Source organism: Ptychodera flava, chromosome 9, assembly GCF_041260155.1.
Source record: "Ptychodera flava strain L36383 chromosome 9, AS_Pfla_20210202, whole genome shotgun sequence".
NCBI classification, from domain to species: domain Eukaryota; kingdom Metazoa; phylum Hemichordata; class Enteropneusta; family Ptychoderidae; genus Ptychodera; species Ptychodera flava.
In genome coordinates this window covers 27,023,386-27,046,049 of record NC_091936.1, presented here as the reverse complement: position 1 = coordinate 27,046,049, position 22,664 = coordinate 27,023,386, and the positions used below count along the sequence as shown (strand labels likewise).

Sequence of the window (22,664 nt, the reverse complement as noted above, 5' to 3'; positions counted from 1 at the left end):
TCATTGCACTCGTTGCTCATTTGTTTAGGGTCTCCTTGACTTGGAGGGAGGGGGGAAGGGGGGTATTCTGGTGAGCCTATCAACTCTTATAAAATAAAAAGTCAGAGTAACAATGATTTGCCTGTACTTCCGGTGTTTTATAGTATTCTAGTTCAGACCATTTTGATGTTAGGGACTTGTCCATTGCGCAAATGAAGTATTTCATTTGCATGGAGATGTTTGGATTGGAGGTCATCCCAGGACAGCTAATCTTTTTGGCAGATTTCCTCTGGATGCAAAGACTGTTATTCAAAATGATCTGACTTGGCAAGCTTATTCAGAAGTCTTCTTCAATCAGCTTTAAGCTTATACACACATGAAATAAGGCACTATGTCAGTATGTAAAATTATATACACAAGTACTTGTCAAAGCATATTGTCTGTGTGAAAGTATGAAAGAAATCAGTTCACAAGTAGAAATTTCAAACTACCTACATGGTACATGACTGTTTGAGATAAAACTCTACAATGCAAGGCCAAAATCACATCCATCTCAATGATGAACAAACAAACATCTTACAAAGTTTTTTTTTACTTTGTAAACAATAGCTCATTTTATTACTGAAAGAATAATAAAATGTTCAAGACAACATACATATTCTTTGTCTCTCAGAAATGAGAATACAGTTCTCAAAAATGCACACACAGCAGAATGTCAATCTGGTTGCTACCTAGAATTGATACATTTCTGTTGAAAAAGTTGTTTTTGTGAATGCAATCTAGCAGACTTATGCCAGATTCAGAGACCTGGTGATTACAGCTGATGTCTATTGCATTTACCCTACACATGCAAAAACATCATGCGTTCATAAGCCAGGTACAGGTGGCATCCAATCATATGACGTATTGAAGTCATCTTTCTCAAAGCAAAGTAACGCTGGTGCATAATAACTTATTGTAATGACTTTATTTTACAGAATCACTGATTTGAACAAAGTCCAGCTGCTACCCTGATCTCAGCTAATACATCGTCTTGATCTTTAAAATGCTTTAAAAAAACAAGTTTCCCAAACTCAGGATTCGTCATTAGTCACAAAACACTACATGTGTATTAACACACTCTTTGTGCTGTAGGTATTTTCCAGTCATTGATATTTCTCATACGTGCTACATTAACGGTACAGCCATCATAAACACCATGTTAAATACTGAACGATGAAATGCACAAATACTATGCTTTGAAATTATTTTCATTGGTTTTCAAATACTTCTCAAAAACAAATGACTGTACAAATATAGTTTCTAAAATTTTTGTGTTAAAGTAATGGCAGTTCATCATGGATATCTGTTTGCAATGATTTGTTGAATTCACCCAAGGCCAAGGTCATGAGTAAAGTCAACCTGTTTACCCCCAATTCTCTGTAAACAGGTCTATGATCACCATTAGTAACAATGGGTTTGGGCCAAACCATGATGGTGAAAGGGATAAACATATTTCAGTTTCGTCTGTATCTCTGCCTGGAGATACGCCAAGCGTTGGGTTCTTCGTATTTGTTGTACAGTGGCTCCAGCCTCTGTTGTTTCTTCTGTTTGCTGAGTTTGGTCGGGTCGGCAAATTTGAAGAAAGCTGGGGCAAACTCCACCAACCACTTGTTATCAATCTGTGTGACCTCTCTCATGTACTCCTTAGTCGTCATTACAAGTTCATGGTAAACCACCCTGGAACATAGGAAGAAGTCAGTTGATGGTGAATAATCTTCGTTTGATGCAGCAATGGAATTCAAGGGTGCAATTTGACTTACTCTATTAGGAAAGCATCTAAACATCGGACTTAGCAACAAAATAGGAATGATTAGAGGAGTGAACACATTTACTTCTACTTGATAATCCAAAGACTAGCATCATGTCTTCAATTCTGATTAACTTTTCCCTTTTTCTTCTCAAAATGTCAGTGTTTACAAGTCCAGGCCAATAAATTGTTGTGACTGAGATCGGATCACTTGCAGGGCTCGAAATATTACCTGTCTGCCTGTCCCGGACAAGTGAAATTTGGCCTGGGACAAGTAGTTTTGAAAAGTACTTGTATTGCCCAAATGATCATGTAGGTCATTTCCCCCACACTCATCATGACCTGAGTTCAATTAGTCTAGAACATTCCCAAGGTCACTGCCCTTGATGACCTCACAACCTTGAATTCAATTAGTCATGTTTGGAATGTTCTGGAAAGTTGATTAGTTGTGTAAGGGAGATAATTTTAGAACAGTAATTAGCATGTCAATAAAGTTCTAGATTGTTCTTACATGCCTTTATAAAAGGGACGTGCACAGCTTCCAGTCAGACTTTTGGGATCGTGTCTCTTGTGTGTTACTAAACTCCAGCAGTAGTCATTCTCAAGACTTTTCAAGACCTTCACTGCCAACGCTGGATTTATACTGTGGACTTTGTGCAGCTTCAAGCCTGCAAGGACTGTTCATTCATCCACTGACTGTTGCAACTCTGAGACTGGAGCTTTGCCGTCCCAGCTGAGATAAGTAGTCTGTACACTTTTAAAGCTTGTACTCTATCCCTGACTTAGCAATTAGTTTTATTTTCGTAATAAATTTTGTTTAAACGTTAACTGCTGAGTTCACCCTTTTGTTCGTTTTCTCTGCACGTAACAAAATGGGGGCTCGTCCGGGAGACGAATATTTTGAGCCGTTTGACAACATTTTGCCTGCCTTTTCAAAACTACTGTATACTGTGAACTCAGCGAAATTCAATCATGGCGGAATTCAAGCCAGACGAATTTATGGATGACCTTGATCAGGACACATTTAATTCCCTCAGAAAAGACAACCTCATAGCACTGGCAAATTTCCTTAAAGTAGATGTCAAAAGATCTATGCGCAAGCGAGAAATTCAATTCAAGATTGCAAAACATTTAGTTAATTCTGGCCATTTTGAAGAGTCTGCCTTAAAAGATTATGAGCCTGAGTCTTCCTTCGAACTCAAAAAATTAGAATTAGAAATTCAGGCAGATTTGGAGCTTAAAAATTGGCATTAGAAAAAGAAAAAATACAAATGCAATTACAAATGAAAGAAAAAGAATTGCAAATGGAAGAAAGACAGAAAGAAAAAGAAAGGCAGGAAAGATTAGAAATGGAAGAAAGACAGAAAGAGAGGGAATTGGAAATGAAAGAAAAAGAATTGCAAATGGAAGAAAGACAAAGGGAGAAAGAAAGAGAGGAAAAAGAAAAGGAAAGAGAATTAGCTGAACACCGACTGCAGTTAGAAATGAGACGTTTAGAGCTTGGAAAGTCAGGAAAATTCTTCCCTTCAGACAATTTTGACATCACTAAGCATTTCAGGTTAGTTCCCCCTTTCCAAGAAAAGGATGTTGATAAATATTTTCTCCATTTTGAGAAAATTGCTCAGAGTCTGAATTGGCCTAAGGAGTCCTGGTCTATGCTTTTGCAGAGTGCTTTGGTGGGTAAAGCCAGAGAAATTTACATTCAGTTGTCAGTAGAGCAGGCTTCAGATTATGATTCTGTGAAGGAATTAATTCTCAAGGGTTATGAGTTGGTGCCTGAAGCTTACCGTCAGAAATTTAGGGATTGTGAGAAGGTGAAAGATCAAACTTATGTTGAATTTGCTCGAACAAAAGAACAACTGTTTGATCGTTGGTGTTCTTCGGAAAAGGTCAGTCAGAATTATGACAAATTACGACAACTTGTTTTGATTGAGGAATTCAAAAGGTGCATCCGGAGTGACATCAAGACGTTTATCCATGAACAAAAGGCAGATACATTGGAGGTTGCTGCACGTTTGGCCGATGATTATTCATTGACCCACAAATCTTCATTTCTCAGCAAACCATCCCAGTCCTTTTTCTACAGAAACAATGCAGGTAAATTTAACTCCAGCTTTTCATCCAAGAATTTCTCAAAGGAGAGTAGGAAATCAAATGACAGCAGTTCACACAGTTCAAGTAACACTCCCACATCATCAGATCCCAAGTCTCAATCTCCTTCTGACAAACAGTTTGGTACACTTTCTTGTAATTATTGCAAGAAAGACGGCCATTTAATGTCAGAGTGTTTCAAATTGAAAAGAAAACGTGAAGGTCAAAGTGGTCAAAGTGGATCTAAGCCACCGGCTTATTACTTCATCAACTCAATTAGAGTCTAATAATGTGTGCAACACATTTTCTGAGGTTAAACCCCTCTCATCCCCAATTAATGAGGTCAAGGTCAATTCTTCTCAAGATAGCATTATGGGTATTTTCGAGCCATTTATTCATAATGGTTTTATATCACTTTCTAGTGATTTCTCTTCCGCTACCCCTGTCAAAATTTTAAGAGATACCGGGGCTTCCCAGTCTCTTTTGTTGGCAGATACCCTGCCGTTTTCTGAAAAGTCATTTTCAGGTTCTAAAGTTCTCATTAAGGGGGTAGATTGTAATGACTACATTCCTGTTCCTCTCCATAATGTCTATTTGTCTTCGGACTTTGTTTCTGGACCTGTGACTTTAGGTATTAGGCCTTTTTTGCCTTTTGAAGGGATTCACCTTCTTCTTGGAAACGACCTCGCTGGGGACAAGGTCATTACTAATCCACTTGTGACTGATAATCCTAGTTTAGATCAGGATCCAGAGCCAATTGAACAAGAGATACCCGATTTATTTCCTTCATGTGCCATTACTCGAGCCATGTCAAAGAAAACTTCCGAGAATCAAAATACTCTCAAAAATAATGTCACAGATGTTGACTTAAATGACACCTTTCTCAGTCAGTGTTTGACACGGATCATTCCGTTATCCCTCGTGGATTTGAAACTTCCAGTGAAACTTCTGCTGACCAAAGTCAGACATTTTCTAGATCAAATCTCATTGCAGAACAACACAAAGACCCAGATATTTTGTGTTTGTTTGACAGGGTAGATGATGAAGATAAAACTTCAGATAGCTCTGTTTCCTATTATACAAAATCTGGTATTCTCATGCGTAATGGAGACCTCCAGATGTCTTGGTTGATGACGACTGGGCTATAAAACATCAAATTGTGGTTCCAAAGCCCTATCGTGCTGAAATATTGCGCCTGGCCCATGAAACGCCCTGGGCTGGTCATTTGGGAGTAAGGAAAACTTATCATAAAATTCTCAGTCACTTTTATTGGCCTAATCTCAGGCAGGATGTAACACATTTCTGTAAAACTTGTCACACATGTCAGATGGTAGGAAAGCCGAATCAGACCATTCCAAAGGCCCCTTTACAGCCAATTCCTGCATTTCAAGAACCATTTAGTAGGATTCTAATAGACTGTGTTGGGCCCTTACCAAAAACAAGATCAGGAAATGAGTACATGCTGACAATAATGTGTACATCAACTCGGTTCCCAGAAGCCATACCACTGAGAAATATAAAGACAAAGACTATAGTGAGAGCTTTAGTCAAATTTTTCACTTTATTTGGCCTCCCTAAATGTGTCCAGTCCGATCAAGGCTCCAACTTTATGTCTGGTATTTTTCAACAAGTAATGGATCAGCTAGGCATTAAACAGTATAGGTCATCCGCCTATCATCCAGAAAGTCAGGGTGCTCTTGAGCGATTTCATCAAACTTTGAAAAACATGATTAGGACCTACTGTTTTGACACAGAGAAGCAGTGGGATGAAGGAATTCATTTTTTGCTCTTTGCTGTTAGAGAGTCAATTCAAGAGTCTCTTGGTTTTAGCCCATTTGAGCTTGTATTTGGACATACAGTCCGTGGCCCACTTAAGCTCGTTAAAGAGAAATTCCTATCAGACGATGATGATTGTCTGAATATTTTGCAATATGTGTCAGATTTTCGTACAAAACTCTCTAAAGCATGTGAATTAGCCAGAGAAAATCTTGAGTCATCTCAGCAGTCAATGAAAACCAAATATGATAAAAACACCTCAAAACGGAAGTTTGAACCAGGTCAAAAAGTTCTTGTTCTACTTCCAATTCCTGGCAAACCACTCCATGCTCGTTACTTGGGCCATATCTAATTGATAAGAAATTGAGTGATTTAAATTACATCATAATAACACCTGACAGGCGAAAACAAAAACAGCTATGTCACATAAATATGCTTAAGCCATATTGGATAGGGATAATCCTACTATAACTCAGCCTGTCAGTGCAGTCAGTTCAAGCCATTATGAAGATAGTGATACTGAAACTGACTTGAGTGAAAATACTCTAAACTCAAAGCTGGGCTCGTCAAGCTTCAGAACTCAGAAATCCTGGAGAAGCTGGAGTCTACAAAGTTGGCACACCTCCAGCCAGAACACCAACAACAGCTGAAAGAACCAATCCATGAACATTTGTTCCAAGATGTTCCAATGAGGACAAACATCATCTACCACAACGAAGATGTCTGCGACAGTAATCCAGTGGAACAACATCCAGACGGACTGAATCCTGCGAAAGCGGAATATCTCCAGGAGGAAGCCAAGTATTTGCCGAACAATGACTTTATCGAACCCAGTAAAAATAACCGGACTTTGCCGTGCATACTTTATGCCAAATTCAGTGCCATTTCAAGTTTTCCAACAACAAATTGCAAGAAGATAGTCATGGGACATCCTGTTTGCTACTTTTCACGCAAATTTAACAAATCCCAGAGAAACTACTCTACAATTGAAAAAGAGTGTTTATCTTTGATATTAGCTTTACAGCATTTTGAAGTTTATGTTACTTCTTCAAATCAGCCAATAGTGGTTTATATTGATCACAACCCTCTTGTTTTTCTGCAGAAATTTAAAGGCAAAATCAGAGATTGCTAAGATGGAGTTTAATGTTACAGGAGTTTAATCTTGACATTAGACATATCAAAGGCAGAGACAATTTAATTGCAGACTGTCTCTCTCGTATTTAGAGTTTATTGTTGTTCACTTTCAAGAAATTTTATTGTTGTTCACTTTCAAGAAACTTTACTTTAGAGTAAAACAAAATTTGAGAACTTAAATCCTTTTCAAGATTACATTTGTAAAAGAAAGATTTTTCTTTGAAAAATTTTCTTTTTTTTTGAAGAGGGGGTGTGTTATGTAGGTCATTTCCCCCACACTCATCATGACCTGAGTTCAATTAGTCTAGAACATTCCCAAGGTCACTGCCCTTGATGACCTCACAACCTTGAATTCAATTAGTCATGTTTGGAATGTTCTGGAAAGTTGATTAGTTGTGTAAGGGAGATAATTTTAGAACAGTAATTAGCATGTCAATAAAAGTTCTAGATTGTTCTTACATGCCTTTATAAAAGGGACGTGCACAGCTTCCAGTCAGACTTTTGGGATCGTGTCTCTTGTGTGTTACTAAACTCCAGCAGTAGTCATTCTCAAGACTTTTCAAGACCTTCACTGCCAACGCTGGATTTATACTGTGGACTTTGTGCAGCTTCAAGCCTGCAAGGACTGTTCATTCATCCAACTGACTGTTACAACTCTGAGACTGGAGCTTTGCCGTCCCAGCTGAGATAAGTAGTCTGTACACTTTTAAAGCTTGTACTCTATCCCTGACTTAGCAATTAGTTTTATTTTCGTAATAAATTTTGTTTAAACGTTAACTGCTGAGTTCACCCTTTTGTTCGTTTTCTCTGCACGTAACAATTGCCCAAATGGACAGGTAGGTTTTTTCAGCCTGCAACCAGTATTTCAACCTATTGACTACAGCAAATATTCATAAGTTTAAATTTATATAACAGCGTTTCCGTTACAATTTCAAAACTTGCGTACGATTTTACGCAACTTGGTTCTTATTTGCGTAAAATGTATCAACAACTCGTACGGTGTCGGTGGGAATCGGTATCTGAAGTGAGTTGGGCAGTCTTTTCTGTCGAACTTGGGGGTTTCCTTTAATGCGCATGCTCTATTAACAAAAAACAATAACATGGGGGCTTCAAGGTATAGTAGCTGAACGCTTGCAATCATGCCGTGAAGTATGTATCGTATATGATCGTTGAGCAGCCTAATGACTTCATGTTCAAAGTTTCGAAGAAAATACTTTCTGACAATGAAATTAGTGTTTTCAAAGGGCCAACAAAAAGCAGATACTGGTCAAAGTCAAGCGGGACCTCTCAAGATGCAACCCTACAGAGTGTAAATCGTCACCCGAAAACACTTTCCAAATAACATTCGACCTATTATGACCATGATTAACTGTATCGTGTCACCAACAACGTAGACTCGATGGATTCTCGAATTTTTTGCATCTGTAGTGTCATTGTCTGTACAGAACTGATTGACATGATGCTTTGTGATGATGAAATACAATGTTGCACAAAGAGTTGCGATCTGCTAAAGTCTAAAATGTTGCAATATCATGATAAATGTCACTTGCAAGCAGGTGCATATGTTCTATTTTTGTCCTGCATTGAACCACGTTGAGGCAATATAGTGTGAGCCAAGTACGTCCGTGTCATGGGGCGGCATTTCTCAAGGCGTATTAATTAGTTTACGCAGTCATGATTTTTTTTGCGTATTTCAGACTATTTTGCGTAAAATCAGGTGCAGCCAACGGAGCTATTCATCGAAAAAGCTGTTCCAGGATCAATTTTTGAGGGCAGGGGAAATTTTAATTTTGCTCGGACAGGGGACATGTTTTAATGTGGCAGGGGAGCAAATTTTAGATTTTTTGTAGGGCAGGGCAGATATCGGTTGATTGTCCTGGAGACAGGGCTTGGCGGAAAACGAGGAGAGGGAAAGCTACTTTTAAAACAGGGACAGGGGAAGTTGAGCCATGGTGTTTACGGGGATGGGGACAAAGGGCAAGTACTTATAACTTTTCATGTCTGCAGGGGAAATGGAATGACAAAATTTTGAGGGGAATTTTTTCCAGGGCTGGGGAAATCGGCAAGTTTTTTTCGCCACAGGGCAGGGGAGCTTCAAAAATTCAGTGGGGAGGGAAAACAGGCAAAAATAACTGGGGAGTGGGTAAAAATGAAGTTTGAGTGCGGGAGGGTAAGTCGAAAAATTTTCAGTTGGAGGGCAAATTATGAACAGCTAATTAATTACCCTCTTGACTAAAAATTAGTCAGTTCACATTACTTGTCATGCACAATATATTTTATCATAATAAGGACCCCTTTACACGTGAATTGTTCGTTGGCTGCACCTGTAAAATACGCAGGATTTTGCGTTAACGGAAACGGTGTTACAGTATATACCTTTTACAATTTTGAAAATCATTATTTGGATATTTACCTGAGAGAAAAAAAGTAAAAGAAAATTCGATAATCTCTAATCACTGTTTACAGGAGGCAGCCATATTGATTTATCTAAGGTCATGTCTCAAATCTCTTAGATTTGGAGATTCTCAGAGCTATATCTTGACACCGCTGTTACGCCAGTTTGCATATGATACAGGCATGAGTTTGTTGAATTGAATTGAAACTAGTATAGAATAAATTACGCCATTTTGGACAGGTACTTTTCTCACAGGGACAGGTACTTTTTATTTTGACTTGTCCAGTGGACAGGTGGTTGAAAAAAAGTATTTGGAGCCCTGACTTGAGTTACATATCAGTCTATCATAAGTCAAGTGTGGACCAAAGTACATACATTGCAATGACAGTTGAAAGTCAGTCTTTTTTGTTAAGAGCAGTATTCTGATTAATGTTACAGGGGTTTCCCCTGTCAGTTTACCAGGGTTCCCCTTGGTATATCAATGCAATCAGATTGGGGGAATGTTGAAATGTTACCGGGGTTCCTAAATCATTCACCAATGTTCCCCAGCCAAAAAACACAGAGCTCTTAGCACAAACAACTTTCCTATAGCCGTATAACTTTCTATAGGGGGGAGGTTAATGAGCAATGACATCATTTTTGAAGAGCGCCGCCATCGGCTCATGCAGACAGGTTTTGCTTGTTTTGGAATCATGCTCGATTCTGAATCAACAACTGGCTGTAAACATTCTGCACATGCGCAAATCGCAAGACAGAAAGACAACCTTGTAAACAGTGAAAACCCGGTGGAATTCTGTCATTTCTTTCGTAAATTACATATTTTTGAAAATCGCTCTCAAAAATTTGTGATTTTCCGAAGTTTTCTGGGCATTTTTTCTGTCCTTTTTAGAGGACCTGGAGAAGATGAATGAGATTTTTCATGTGGAAACCGCTAATTTTCCCAGTGACCTGAATACATCACCTAACATTTCCACCCACAACCAAGTCGGGAACGCGACTGTAAATGTATGGAACGGTTTTTTATGCATAGCCTATTTTCCGTCTTTTGACAAATAGGATTGGCTTGTTTGACCTAGAAAATGGAGGAGGTGAGCGGTGATAGACCCTCTGAGGAGAAGCATATCTCCATGCTGACACGTCTATGCCGTGTGTGTGGCACACAAGACCTAAAAAGCCTGCAAATGTCAACTTATATGCCAATGAACTCATGAAGGTGTGCCAGTGCCACCACAATGTTGATCACGTCCGTCCAGGCCTTACCGACACCCTGACACCCCCCATGGCAGTACGTACGTAGACGTACGGCAAATCGTCGGCATATGACCACAAAATAACCTCTGAAAACTGTTTCACACTGCACAATTCAATGACACTCTGCTGGGAAGTAGTTATCTGACTGCTGCAGTCTTTTTGTTGAGGTTTTCTGTTTGTTCTCTATTGCCTTTATCAACGGGACAATGCGAAATGTTTTGCCATCGCCAGCCATTGTTTACGTATTGATTTTGAAATTCGCTGGATATTACGGGGTCAAGTCAGGTCGTAGGCCGTGTGCGCATGAGCTCCAAATTTACTCAGCAGCCTCGGCGAAAAGTTATACGGCCATAGGGCTCCATGGGGAAAGTTGTTTGTGCTGCACCCATGCCATGACCAAATTCTGCAGACATGATACTGGTGTCTGAAAATAGTCCTGTTTTGGTTCCCTTTCTTGAATAAAGGTTGAGTTCTGTTGTGGATCAAAGACATACTTCATGCCTGTATTATGAACAGAAATCTTCCCAACAATACAGACTGTGGAATAAATCTACAATCATCCCCTATAATGAGAGAAAACTTCCAGTACCACCTACATTCAAGACTTAAAAAAGAACTCAGAGGTAATGATATAGGAATATCATAGTACCACTTACATTTCTGGTTGTCTGTTGAAGAGTGCACTTGAAGGATGAATGTAGACTACTTGACTATCAACAAGGGTACGATAGCCTTCCTGGGGATCTTTCTTGGCGGCATTGCGGAAGAACCCACTACATATCGCCTTCTGCACTCGGGCTGTGTTCTTGCCACATGAGACAACATCAAGTTTATGTCTAAAGAAAACATATAATGACAAATGTGAGTTGGCTATATAATTTATCTCCAGTTGCTAACCGCCAATCAATTGGCAGCTTATATTTGCTGTATTGCGAGAACCACTCTAACTACCATGCAATGAGATATTTTATTGGTTGATAACGTGTACCTGTCCATGATGCCCAGCAGCTGTTTTCTCACATCCTGTGCTCTCCTGAGTGTCCTGGCCTGCACAAAGTTTTCAAAACACCATGGATTGGAGAATTTGTTGTTCTTCCAGGAGTTATAGACCGCCAATAGAGTCAAGTGATCACCTTCCAACTGATGGAATTTGGCTTTCCTCTGATCAGCCAGTGACTGCTTGTCCTGTGTAAGATGAAGATTGGGTGTGCTGGTGAGTTATGTACCGGTACAGAAGTAATTTTGGGATATCTTCACATCTATACAATCATTGACCCTTTTATCATCATGCTTTGGCCAAAACCCATTGTTATCATTGGTGATTGCAGACCTGTTTACAGGGAACTGGAGTGTCAAGCGTTTAAACTATGTCTGCTAGTGTGCAAAGTGCAGGCAGCGTGAGTCACAACTAATATGCCCTTTATACTAGTGCACACAAAAATTGGTATACAAGACCCACATATGTATAAAATATGGCTACAATTCATAATACAATGGAACATTTCTGTTACCAAAATATTCCTGATAGCAAGTTTGCCAATAAGTTGGCAGGAAAAAAATTCCATAACATATCCTTGACTAGTTCAGTATGTACACTGCATCTACGTTGCAATGTATAGGTCTCTACCCAGACATTTCAGAAAGGGCCCTGTGACATGATAGAATTTTCTCTCACCTTTGGTCTGTAGAATACATTCTGCACAGACAGCATGGATACAATGGTCAGGATCTCATCACTGCAGGCTAGGTGGACAGACATGATGAGTGTCTTGGATAGCATTGGCTCTAATGGAAACTCTGCCATCTGTTGACGAAAACACAATAATGGAATCTGTCAATCTGTACCGTTGATAAAGATACCCTTTGGAATAAAGATTTCTAGAGGGCGCCCTTAAAAGAACCTTTGAAATAAAATCTCATATGCCTAAGAAATAATGCAAGAAAAATTTACATATAACACTTGTATATGCATTGAATAATGATATGCTGAAAACACATTCTCAGTGGAATATTCTACATTCCATGGAATAGCTCCATCTGCTAAAGCTTATGCTCAGATGCATATATTGAACAACTGTCTGGGTTAGTGTGTACAGTTTAAGTGGGTTTTCATCAGTGAAGATACATACGTTTTAATTGGTGAAGATGCTAGATATAATATTATTTTTTGAACACCTACCCTCCTTCCAAGTCTTGTCAATAGACCTTCATCATCTAACGCACTAAGTGAATGGAGCTGTTCCATTGCTGCTATCAGTGTCTCAGTAGGGGGCGGGTCCATGAAATCAAACGACAGCAAGTCATTGATGCCCATGGCTTTAAGTGACAGTATGGTGCTGGCTAGATTGGTGCGCTGTATTTCAGGAACCGCAGTGGTTAACATTTCATCTCGGTACGCCCTCTCAGTGTAAAGTCTGTAACACTTCCCTGGACCAGTCCTCCCGGCACGTCCGGATCTCTGCTTGGCCTGGGCCTAAGGATGACAGAGTTTCAAAATAAAGCATCAGATTTTGTAATCTATAAGCCCTATCAATACCAAGCAATACTGAGAGAAAGCAATATTTTCAGAAATGAAAAAGAACGATCCAACGTAGAATCCTGAAGTCACCTAACATTGACAAATATTAGATGTATATGTATGTGCAAGATCCCACATCCATCATATTGTTATCTACCAGAACATCTTTTGATATCGAAGTCAGCCGATTAACATTAGCAGTACAATTATTTGCTTACAACATCTTTTCACTAAATCACTATTTTCCCCTAAAACACAAAACCAAATGGACAGAATCACTACATTCAATCAAGACTGGGTCTGACAAGTTCCCCAGTTCATGAGATGCCCCAAACATACTGGCATGACCTTACCTGTGATATCGGGGTTACCACCAGTTGATCCATGCCAGTCTTGGAATTGTACACTTTCTGCTTGACAAAGCCTGGATCAACCACATAGTAGATGCCATCAATTGTAAGTGAGGTCTCTGCAATGTTGGTGGCTATCACAACCTGTAATCAAAACATGCACTTAGTGTTTAGACCTCATAAAGTTGGGTAAGGAAAAATATGGTTTGCAGCAACTATGGATTTCACACGAATTATTCTGCACTTCACCCCAAAGCTATGATTAAACTCCTTTGAAATTTAAACATATATACTTGATGTAAGTAAAATTGAACCAGGTACTTCCTGAAGTGAAGCCTCAACACGCTAAGCGAATTCAAGAGACTATCCCATGAAATTCTGCTTGACAAAATTTCTCAACTTCAAAACCCCTGGCTTCCCACTTTGCGTTTAAATGACGGTGGATCACCTCGCACAATCTATTTATGTTTTTTCGTCTTATGTACGAAATATTGAAGTTTGATATGATATAGCATGCTAATCACACATACATTGTAACTGTAAGAGAGTCCTCACCTTTCGGCTGCCAGGTGGTGCTGGTTCAAATATTCTGGTTTGCATTTCGCTGGGTAGAGCTGAATAGACCGGTAAGATAATCAGCTCTGGAACATCAGGTCCCAGTGATTTCATACGCTCATAAAGAATCTCACAAGCCGTGTCGATCTCTTCCTGACCAGTCAAGAACACCAAGATGTCACCTGCAATTTACAAATACCATGATTGATAAACAGGAACCCTTTAATCACCCAATTTTGGTTCACTCCTATTGTTTTTATGGTAAAGCTGGACTTCTACATACGGCAAAATGGGGTGAAAGTTTTCAACACAGTAACATAAGACAACATAGATGTAGATGCACTCAACTGCTTCTACTGTTACCTTCCACGACAACTATTTGGTTGGACTGTTTTGTTTACGGTCGAATAGTCAGACAAATATACTGAGAATGAAGGAAAAACGAGCTGAGCAGCACTGAAAAATCATGAAGTGTAGAGCTTTAGACAAACAATGTAAGAAATGACTTTTGACCTGAGTTTTCTGACTGAGAAATAGTAAATCCAAAAAACAACTATTGATTGTCAATATAACTTTACAATGTGAAATTGCGATACTGCTGTCATTGGTTTTTCTTGCATGAACAGCTGTGTGCTACAAGATACCACAGGATAGATACATAATTTAAAATAAATCTCAAGTATCACTGGGACCACTGGAAGAATTGCAGAACACAGTTTTAACTACCTACGTTACATTTCAGTGAAAACACAGTTTTAATGATATTGTAACATCTTTCCAGTATTGATAAAAAGTCCAGGATGTAAAATTGTTTTCACCTTATCATGACTATTAAAATGATCATATTGACATCATAAATAAATAGTTCAATTTCAATATTCTTTATTCATAAATTTTCGAAGAACTACACTTCCCATTAATGTCGTACTACAGTCAACAAGTCAATGGTTACCTGGAGGTTCCATCAAATGAATCTGCATAACAGTGATCAGAGAGGCGTCCAAGTAGTCTGTCTCTGGCTCCTTTGTGTACAGCACCTCCACCGGGAAAGTTCTGCCAGGAATTGTGAAAATCGGGGCTTCAAAGAAATACTGCGAGAACTTCACGGCATCCAGCGTGGCAGATGTCACAATAAGTTTCATGTCAGGTCTCTTCTCCACTGCCTTTTTCATCAGTCCAAAGAGCACATCTGTGTGAATGGTTCTCTCGTGGGCTTCATCCAACATGATGACTGAGTACTGGCTGAGATCAGAGTCTATCAAACACTCCCTTAGTAACATACCATCCGTCATGTACTTGATCTTGGTCTCAGGGCTGGTACAGTCTTCAAAACGAATGGTATAACCCACCTGTGTAAAAGATAGCATACAATGTTAGGATTAGATTTTTTATTGAAATGACCACAGCATAATTTTTATCCCCTCCCCCCCAAGAACTCCAAGGACAGGTTGCTTCTTGAATTTGCTTTGCAGCTTGATAATTCATAATTTGCATACTTCAGGTTTATCAACACCAGTGTGGTTACATGTGTAAATTAAAGACTGAAGTAGTAGTAAAACGTCTTTTGGATGAATTTTTCAACTTTAGGATTCCAAGAAGCAAATAAATGCATCATATGCAGCTGCTCAAAATCGTACATAGAAAAGAAAACTCTTTTTCACTGCTGTGAAACTTTTTGTCATTACCTCTTGTCCCAGTCTGCAACCAAATTCCTCAGCAACTCTCTTGGCAACAGACATGGCTGCCACTCTTCTTGGTTGAGTACATCCAATTTTACCCTTGACTGTGTAGCCGGCCTCTGCTATGTATTGGGTGATCTGTGTTGTCTTACCACTGCCTGTCTCACCAATTACAATCAGAATCTGGTTGTCATGGATGGCCTATGGAAAAAGGAGGGGGTAATGACTATTACATATTGGCAAATGGTTCCCAGAATGCCCATACATCAATGCATTTAATCACACACTGTAATTTGACTTATGGACTGTGTTAACTCTGTAAGGACTTTACCTTTTCACATAATCCCACTCCTAACACATATACAACACACTCCTCCTTCAAGCAATTTCCAATACACTCCCTGTTTTATTAGACAAAAGATTGAATTCCTACTTTGTCAAACATCAAAGTAATTCATTTTCATGTCACTAATGAATGCAAAGCCGCCTAAAAATTGAAAAAAGCCTCAAATAGAACAGTAATTATAATGATTGTATAATATGCAGATATATGAACACAAAAGTTATGTATTTAGAAGAATTTTCAAAAATCCCAGTCTCACACATCACAACAGAAATACTTACTTGCACCAGTTGTTCCTTCAGTCTATAGATGGGAAGACTGGCCCTCTGCTCAATGATTGACATCTTAGTCTTTTTACCGAATGATGCCTTGTTACCTCCAAAGGCATGTCGTTTCCATTCCGGCATGTCTGGTGTGGTCAAACCGATGCCTCGGATCTGTGCTCCTAACATACGATCAGCTGTGAAGATACAAGTGTGAGTAGATAGGGTGAGTATTTTTTCATGGGCACATAAAGTAAAGAAATCATATGATGAACTTGAAGGGAAATGGCCAAATCCTTGCAATAGGTTGGAAGGATTGGTTGGAAGGCCCTCACCATCAAACAATTATACTGCTAACATCGATTACCTCTTTTCCTTCACCAAAGTGTTGCCAGTATTGATAATTCCCAGTGTTTGTGTAATGCCAAATAGAATAATACAAGATTTCATAACAACATGCATGCATATACATGTATGTAAAATGCATGTACAACATGCAAATTTCAATATCTAAAAACAAACTATTGTAAACTTTTACACATCTCTCTCTCTTTCTCTCCCTCTATCACACGTGTACACATGCTCAGTCACACGATTACTCACTTTCTGGAATATTGTAACATTTCACCTCTTTCTCCCTCTCACACACAGACACACAGACACACACACATATATACACAAGAGCACTCACTTTCTGGCATAGGATCAATCCAGCTTGTATTCATTCCAGTGGGAATGGAGTCTGCTTCAGCTCTCTCCTGCGCTTGTTTCATTTCTCTTCTCTCCTTGGACAAGGCACTGGCCATCATGGCTGCCTTGGATAGTGTACCATCAGGATTCTGTAAGTGTATGGCATTTACCGTATGAATCAATAATGTTATTCCATTCTCACAAAACACAGCCCGGTCATAAAGAACACAGATACATATACCTTTTGATCTGCAAAGTTGTGAGACAACGGTATCTAATGAGAAGATTTATCATACTACACACTTCTGAGTACTTTCACAAGTATATTTCAAATTGAAACACTTTCAAATGCATACTCTGCTAACCTTGACAATTCTCACTGGACTCAAGTCAAGACTCTGCCTTCCATGACCTTTCAAGAATGGTGGTTCCTCTTCAACCATCTCTATTTCAACTTCCTCATCAGAGTTATCATCTTCCTTCAGCAGCAATCCAGATTCTTCATCAAAGTCCGGCAATTCAGTTTTATCAATACAGCTGGCTGCTAGCATCTGAACAAATGAATGACAAAAATCCATGATATCTTACAATGCTTTATGATATCTGATTATCAATATACTCCACTGAGCAATCATATAATACCTAAAGCTCCCAGCAAGACTGACTCTTATTATTAACAAACAGTAAGTATAAGTGTTATGGTAAAAAGCCAGACGCTATCATAAATTCCTTGGAAAACCAGTATACAGAATCAGGGATCATGGTAACATCATATTTTTCTTTCTGCATTCTTTATTTTTGAAAGGATCCCTTACTGTCTACATGGAGGAGATATAAAAAAAATTTTGTGTTTGTCTTGTTTTTGTCAGTCAAAGGAACTCCTTCATTATTACGCCCAGCATAATAAAATGTACCGTCAGAAATTATGATGGAGAAATGAAGTGACTGACAATCAATGAAGGCATCAACACATTAAAGTATGTGTATGGTGAAACAGTACATTTTATACATAAAAGAGGAGCACCTGTTTGATTTCCCACTTTTCTGGAGATGTGAGCCTCTGCACTTTGCGTGTGTTCAACAGCGAATCATCGTCAACTTGGATGTTGACCAGAGGTAAGTTGGAGGGCCTGTCTGGATTGCGGACAGTGTCCTCTGGATTTGACTGTGGCTCCATTGTATCCCTGGCACTGGTGGGATTCAAGTCTTCTCCTGTTTCCTGGTCCACATCCCGCATGGATAGACTTATCCGGTTACCTGTCATTGACAGCACTTTAACCTTGACTTTTTGACCTCTATGGACAACTTCATTTACATCAGAAACTCGGCCTTCTCTTCTCAACTAGAAATGCAAAACAAGATAGTTGTTAACAATTTCCAGATCGCAAACAGCCAGCATATTACACATCATAAAACACTAGCCCTTTCATTTTACTATCAATTGCCCTGTTGTGACTGTTCTCATACCCTCCACTCTCGTTGGCGTATGACCTTTGACTAGAATGGTGAAGAGGGCGGACTCAAGACAATGGACTAATTTCACTTCTGCAATACTTAGACAAACAGTTTTCAACTCAAACCGTGCTGTGATGCTTTGTGTATTCCGTGACATTGTCTTTTATCCTAAAACATGAAGAGCTAACCCAAAGAATTCTCACCTGTGAAATGTGCACCAGACCATCACATCTTTTCCTAAGTCCTTCAAGTTGTACAAAACAGCCAAACTGCATGATACTAGCTACTTTGCCCTCATAGATGTGTCCTATTTCAGGGTCAGCTGGTGGAGCCCTGTCAACAAACCTATCCCTGTATCTCTCATCTTTCTTGTCCTTTTCTCTGGTCCTGTCTCTGTCTCTGTCTCTACTTCTGCTGCGACTCCTGTGTCTGTCTCTGTCCCTGTGGCCATCTCTGTCTCTCTCTCTACTCCTTGACCTGGATCTGTCTCTCCTTCTGTCTTTATGTCTGCTGCGGTGTTTGTCTTTTTTCTTGTCTTTGTGTTTCCCTCTTTCCCTGCTTCGACTTCGGCTTCTGTTTCTCCTTTTCTCTCTCTCCTCTCTGCAGTAAACATGGACACGAGTAGTTACAGAACTGTCATATCTGTTTTCCTCTGCAAAGGCCCATCGTTGCCATAAAAAGCAGTAAATTGGGCCCATAGACCCTTTTGGAGGGTCTATGATTGGGTCCAACCAAACTGCATTTTTAAGGATTTAGTTTCATTTGCCTTTTGCAGAAACAACAGGCAAAATGCAGCATGATCTGCACAACTGGCAGACAATTCACCGCCTGTTTGCTTATGTATGCAGAAATCCCTGTTTGTTGCATTTGATGACAAATTCCAAAACAAGATACATGTACTAGATAAATGAGTTTTCATCAGTACTTATGATATTGTAATTGGCAACCTCATTACAAGACTATATTACAGTAACAGCAAGTTGAATTGCGCACAAAACAAAGAAAACACTGAATGGAACGTGATGTAGGTACTTGGTTTCATACCATTCTGATCTGTATAAAATGAAACGTTATTGTATAAACTTAAATCTAAAGTCAACGTTGGTCAGGACCAAACAGGGAAAGAAACTTAGAGCTTGCCTACCAGTGAATAGACAGCTTTACTCACTAAATCAACCACACCAGAGTACAATAAGAGTTATGATACTTACTTGTCGTTTGCATCTGTAGATGATGATGCTTTTGGCATCAGAGCTTCAAGTTCATCCAAGGCATCAAGAGCTACTTTCTGGTCTTCCTCTTCATCCACAACTTCCTTCTGTAAAATTATCAATAATCCCAACTTAAAAAGTTTCCTACCTGCCTATACATAACTTGCCATAACAATCACTGCCAGTGCAGCACTAGCCTTTATGGTTTCTGTACTGTTTGAACCAATTTTAAGAATTTGTTGAAATACTGTGTCTATACAAGTATACATGTATGCATCAGTGTGCTCTTATGTCTTACACATAGGCAGACAGCCATGATCCTAACTCAAACTTTGCACTACTACCGGTAAATCTAATCATACCATGGTCAGAAATGTGTACAGTGGTCACTCAAATTCAGTTTTTCAAGCGACTGCAAAATTAAATCCTTGTTTGGCATTACTCACTTTGACCATTTCATCTGGAATACAGAGTCCGGGGAATGCTTTCCTTTTCTTCTCCTTCTTTGAACTTTCTCCACCAGTTTCTTCTGTTTGAGAAGCATCTTGTGTTTTCTTTGGTTTCATACGCTGAATCAACCTCAAGAGATTACTGATGAAGGAGTCTGGGAACTCCGCTCCGTTTTCTTCAAGGACGGACTTGAAGGATTCAAATGTCTCATTTTTCTCTGCCAGATTTATGATGAACTCAGCTGCAGTGGCAAGAGAGGTATGGTTTTACAATGGTGAAATGTAAAAGTCACGGATATTTATCACAATCAAGCATCTTTTCACAAACCACCTGACACAGCGGAGTGAAAGCAAATTTGCAGCTGCTTCAAACAGTACATCCATAGTTAAGTGAAAATTTAGACTCTACTTTCACAATCGGGTACATCATCAACGCTCCAAGCATCGGGCTACATAACAATTTTACATGGTGATTGAAAGTGCAACGGCAATGAGTGTAAAGTACATGTACGGTTATACCGCAGAGCTAGTATTGAGTATTATTTGATAACACAATTGTAAAAGCGACGCCTCTAGTTTCGACTGGAATACACAGCTGTGCCATGCCAATAGTCATGCTGACAGTTTGTTAGTAATGTAAGCTATAGGAAAATCCAGAAACATTATTATCAGTAGAAATTCTCGTCTAGCAGTGTAACTCACATTGATTACATTGTTACTTAGTTTGTAGTTGTACGTATACAACTTCTAGTACGTCAGCTTGTATGGGCGGGAGGTATTTCTGTCGTAAGGCCTCGGATATTACAAACAATGGCATAAAAACACATCTGAGAGTACGTACCCAAATCTTTGTCATTTAGTCCCAAATGATTGTCCAGTTCTGTACAAACTTTAGACACAAGTGACAAGTGTTCTAATGTTTCGAGGTCCACTGCGTCGTCCATCGCGTTGGAAGTCAACAGCAATCACAGACGCTGGATGGACGATGACAATCGGACTCCTCAACCAAGAAATAGACAGCTACAGGTCAATTTAAACGTTGATGATGGCGAGTAAGAACTATTGACCTGTCATGTGCTTTAAGCTTTTCAAAGAGCGAGGAAAACAACGATGGTTTTGACAACAAACTTCACGGACGTCGGGACTACGCAGGTTGGAAAACGGAAGCCCTGTATGGTGTCGTGGGTCACTGAGCATGCGCTCAGTGAATGTTATACCGCCATCTGTGTCAGATTTCCTAACTTCGGCGTCACGTAACACGACCCTCTTTTGCTATATACATCAGGAAAGTCTTGAATTCTTTTTCACGTTTGCTGACGCATATTTAGTTTGTTTCCGAGCATTGAACCTTATAGCATTTTTTTTATATGAATCACAATAATTTCTGGTTGAACTGAGGAGCTTTGGGAGTAGTGCACAAAAATAAATCAAGGGAGAGATATAAAGAAATTAAAACAACAAAAGGAGTAAATGCATCACTCTTGCCCCAAAACTTTTAGCAGGAATATCACAACATAAATAACACTTTTCATTATTCGATATTGCTCAAAACTTATTTACGTTAAGGCGTCTAATATTTGGAATTTTTGACCATCTTTGTTGTACACAATGCATATCTTTCCTGATTATGGATAATTCAACAAAAAATGCTTTTCATCTTCCACTTGATCAGCATTACATAACAGACAAGTTTTACTTTCATAGTCTGGCAGTTCTTTCTGTTTCAATCCTTAGTTTCTGTACATCTGATCTAAATTCACATTGTCTTTAAAATCAATGTTTTAGTTCTTGCATGTTGTATACCACCAGTGTTTTGCAAATGACTTTCCAATTTCAAAGTTAATTGACTTCAAGTGCAAAGTGGCTATCTCATCGTTTATAAAGGTAAAATGCACCTTGGGGGACAGATATTGACTTTCAAATTTTTACGATTTTTTTCTGATCAGTTGTGTGGGCTCATTTTAAAGCTCTTAAAGAAAAATTTTCACAGTCTTAGTTTTTTGAAAATTGAAAAAATTTACTATTTTCACGTAGAGTTAACACAGAGATGGCGTCCCTTTTGAATTTCAAATATTGGTTTAAATTGTCAGGTTATTTTGTTTTCCTAGTATCTAACTTTGCACAGCGACCCTTGAATTTTATTCTGGATTTGGTAATAGCATGGTTGAAAGTTTCAATGAGGAAAGTTTGAGCAAAACTTCTTTCACTTTCAAGGTGCATACTACCTGAATCAATGATAAGGTTCTTTCTGCACATTTCAAGAGATTTGATCGCACTGCCCCAGTCACTGTTTGTTCTTATGTGATACACTAAAAGTGACTCATCTTGTGTTTACATTTGAGATATAATAAATTATTATATTTGTTGTTGTTGTTGTTGTTGTAATTTATAATACCATCAGTCACATCGACTGACTTTTTACAGAATTTCATGTCGTTATTTAGATAAATGGTAAAAAAACTGTAGGTGCAAACACAGAAGCAGAAAAACTCCAGAGCAATTTTACAAGCCATTCACTCCGCTCTGGAGTTTGATAAATGTATCAATGGGAGGTTACCAATTATAGCAGAGTTGTTGCATGATAGGCTCTTCCTTGCCTAAAAGTTTGGTGTGATAACCAAAATGGTATGATACTGATTTTCTGTAAATGCTGCTGACAAACTGCTCACTTGACTTTAAAAGCTAGGACACCAGCATAGAAGAATTACATCACTAGCATCAACTTGAAATCAATCA

At 39.0% G+C, this 22,664-nt stretch overlaps 1 protein-coding gene across 1 annotated transcript; it reads right to left on the bottom strand.

Moving 5' to 3' along the window:
* Nucleotides 1-563: 563 nt before the first annotated feature.
* LOC139140517 (ATP-dependent RNA helicase DHX8-like) lies at nucleotides 564-21,119 on the bottom strand. The gene is made up of 17 exons (XM_070709847.1): nucleotides 20,770-21,119; nucleotides 19,926-20,170; nucleotides 19,480-19,586; nucleotides 18,472-18,868; nucleotides 17,838-18,155; nucleotides 17,179-17,364; nucleotides 16,815-16,962; nucleotides 16,142-16,320; nucleotides 15,524-15,718; nucleotides 14,791-15,187; nucleotides 13,839-14,020; nucleotides 13,287-13,427; nucleotides 12,595-12,888; nucleotides 12,091-12,219; nucleotides 11,404-11,600; nucleotides 11,072-11,251; nucleotides 564-1,698 (listed from the first exon to the last, which is right to left on the bottom strand). The coding sequence occupies exons 1-17, from the start codon at nucleotides 20,870-20,872 to the stop codon at nucleotides 1,476-1,478; spliced, it is 3,621 nt and encodes a 1,206-aa protein (XP_070565948.1). The 5' UTR covers nucleotides 20,873-21,119; the 3' UTR covers nucleotides 564-1,475.
* Between the last annotated feature and the right edge of the window lie 1,545 nt (nucleotides 21,120-22,664).

Bases quoted from the DNA above. Each gene is read 5' to 3' on its own strand.
- LOC139140517 (XM_070709847.1), bottom strand. From the start codon at position 20,872: ATGGACGACGCAGTGGACCTCGAAACATTAGAACACTTGTCACTTGTG. The intron at 16,963-17,178 runs GTTAGCAGAGTA...ATACACTTACAG, and splicing joins GTCCAGTGAGAATTGTCAAG to AATCCTGATGGTACACTATC. The intron at 14,021-14,790 runs GTAACCATTGAC...TGTAAATTGCAG, and splicing joins TCATTTGATGGAACCTCCAG to GTGACATCTTGGTGTTCTTG.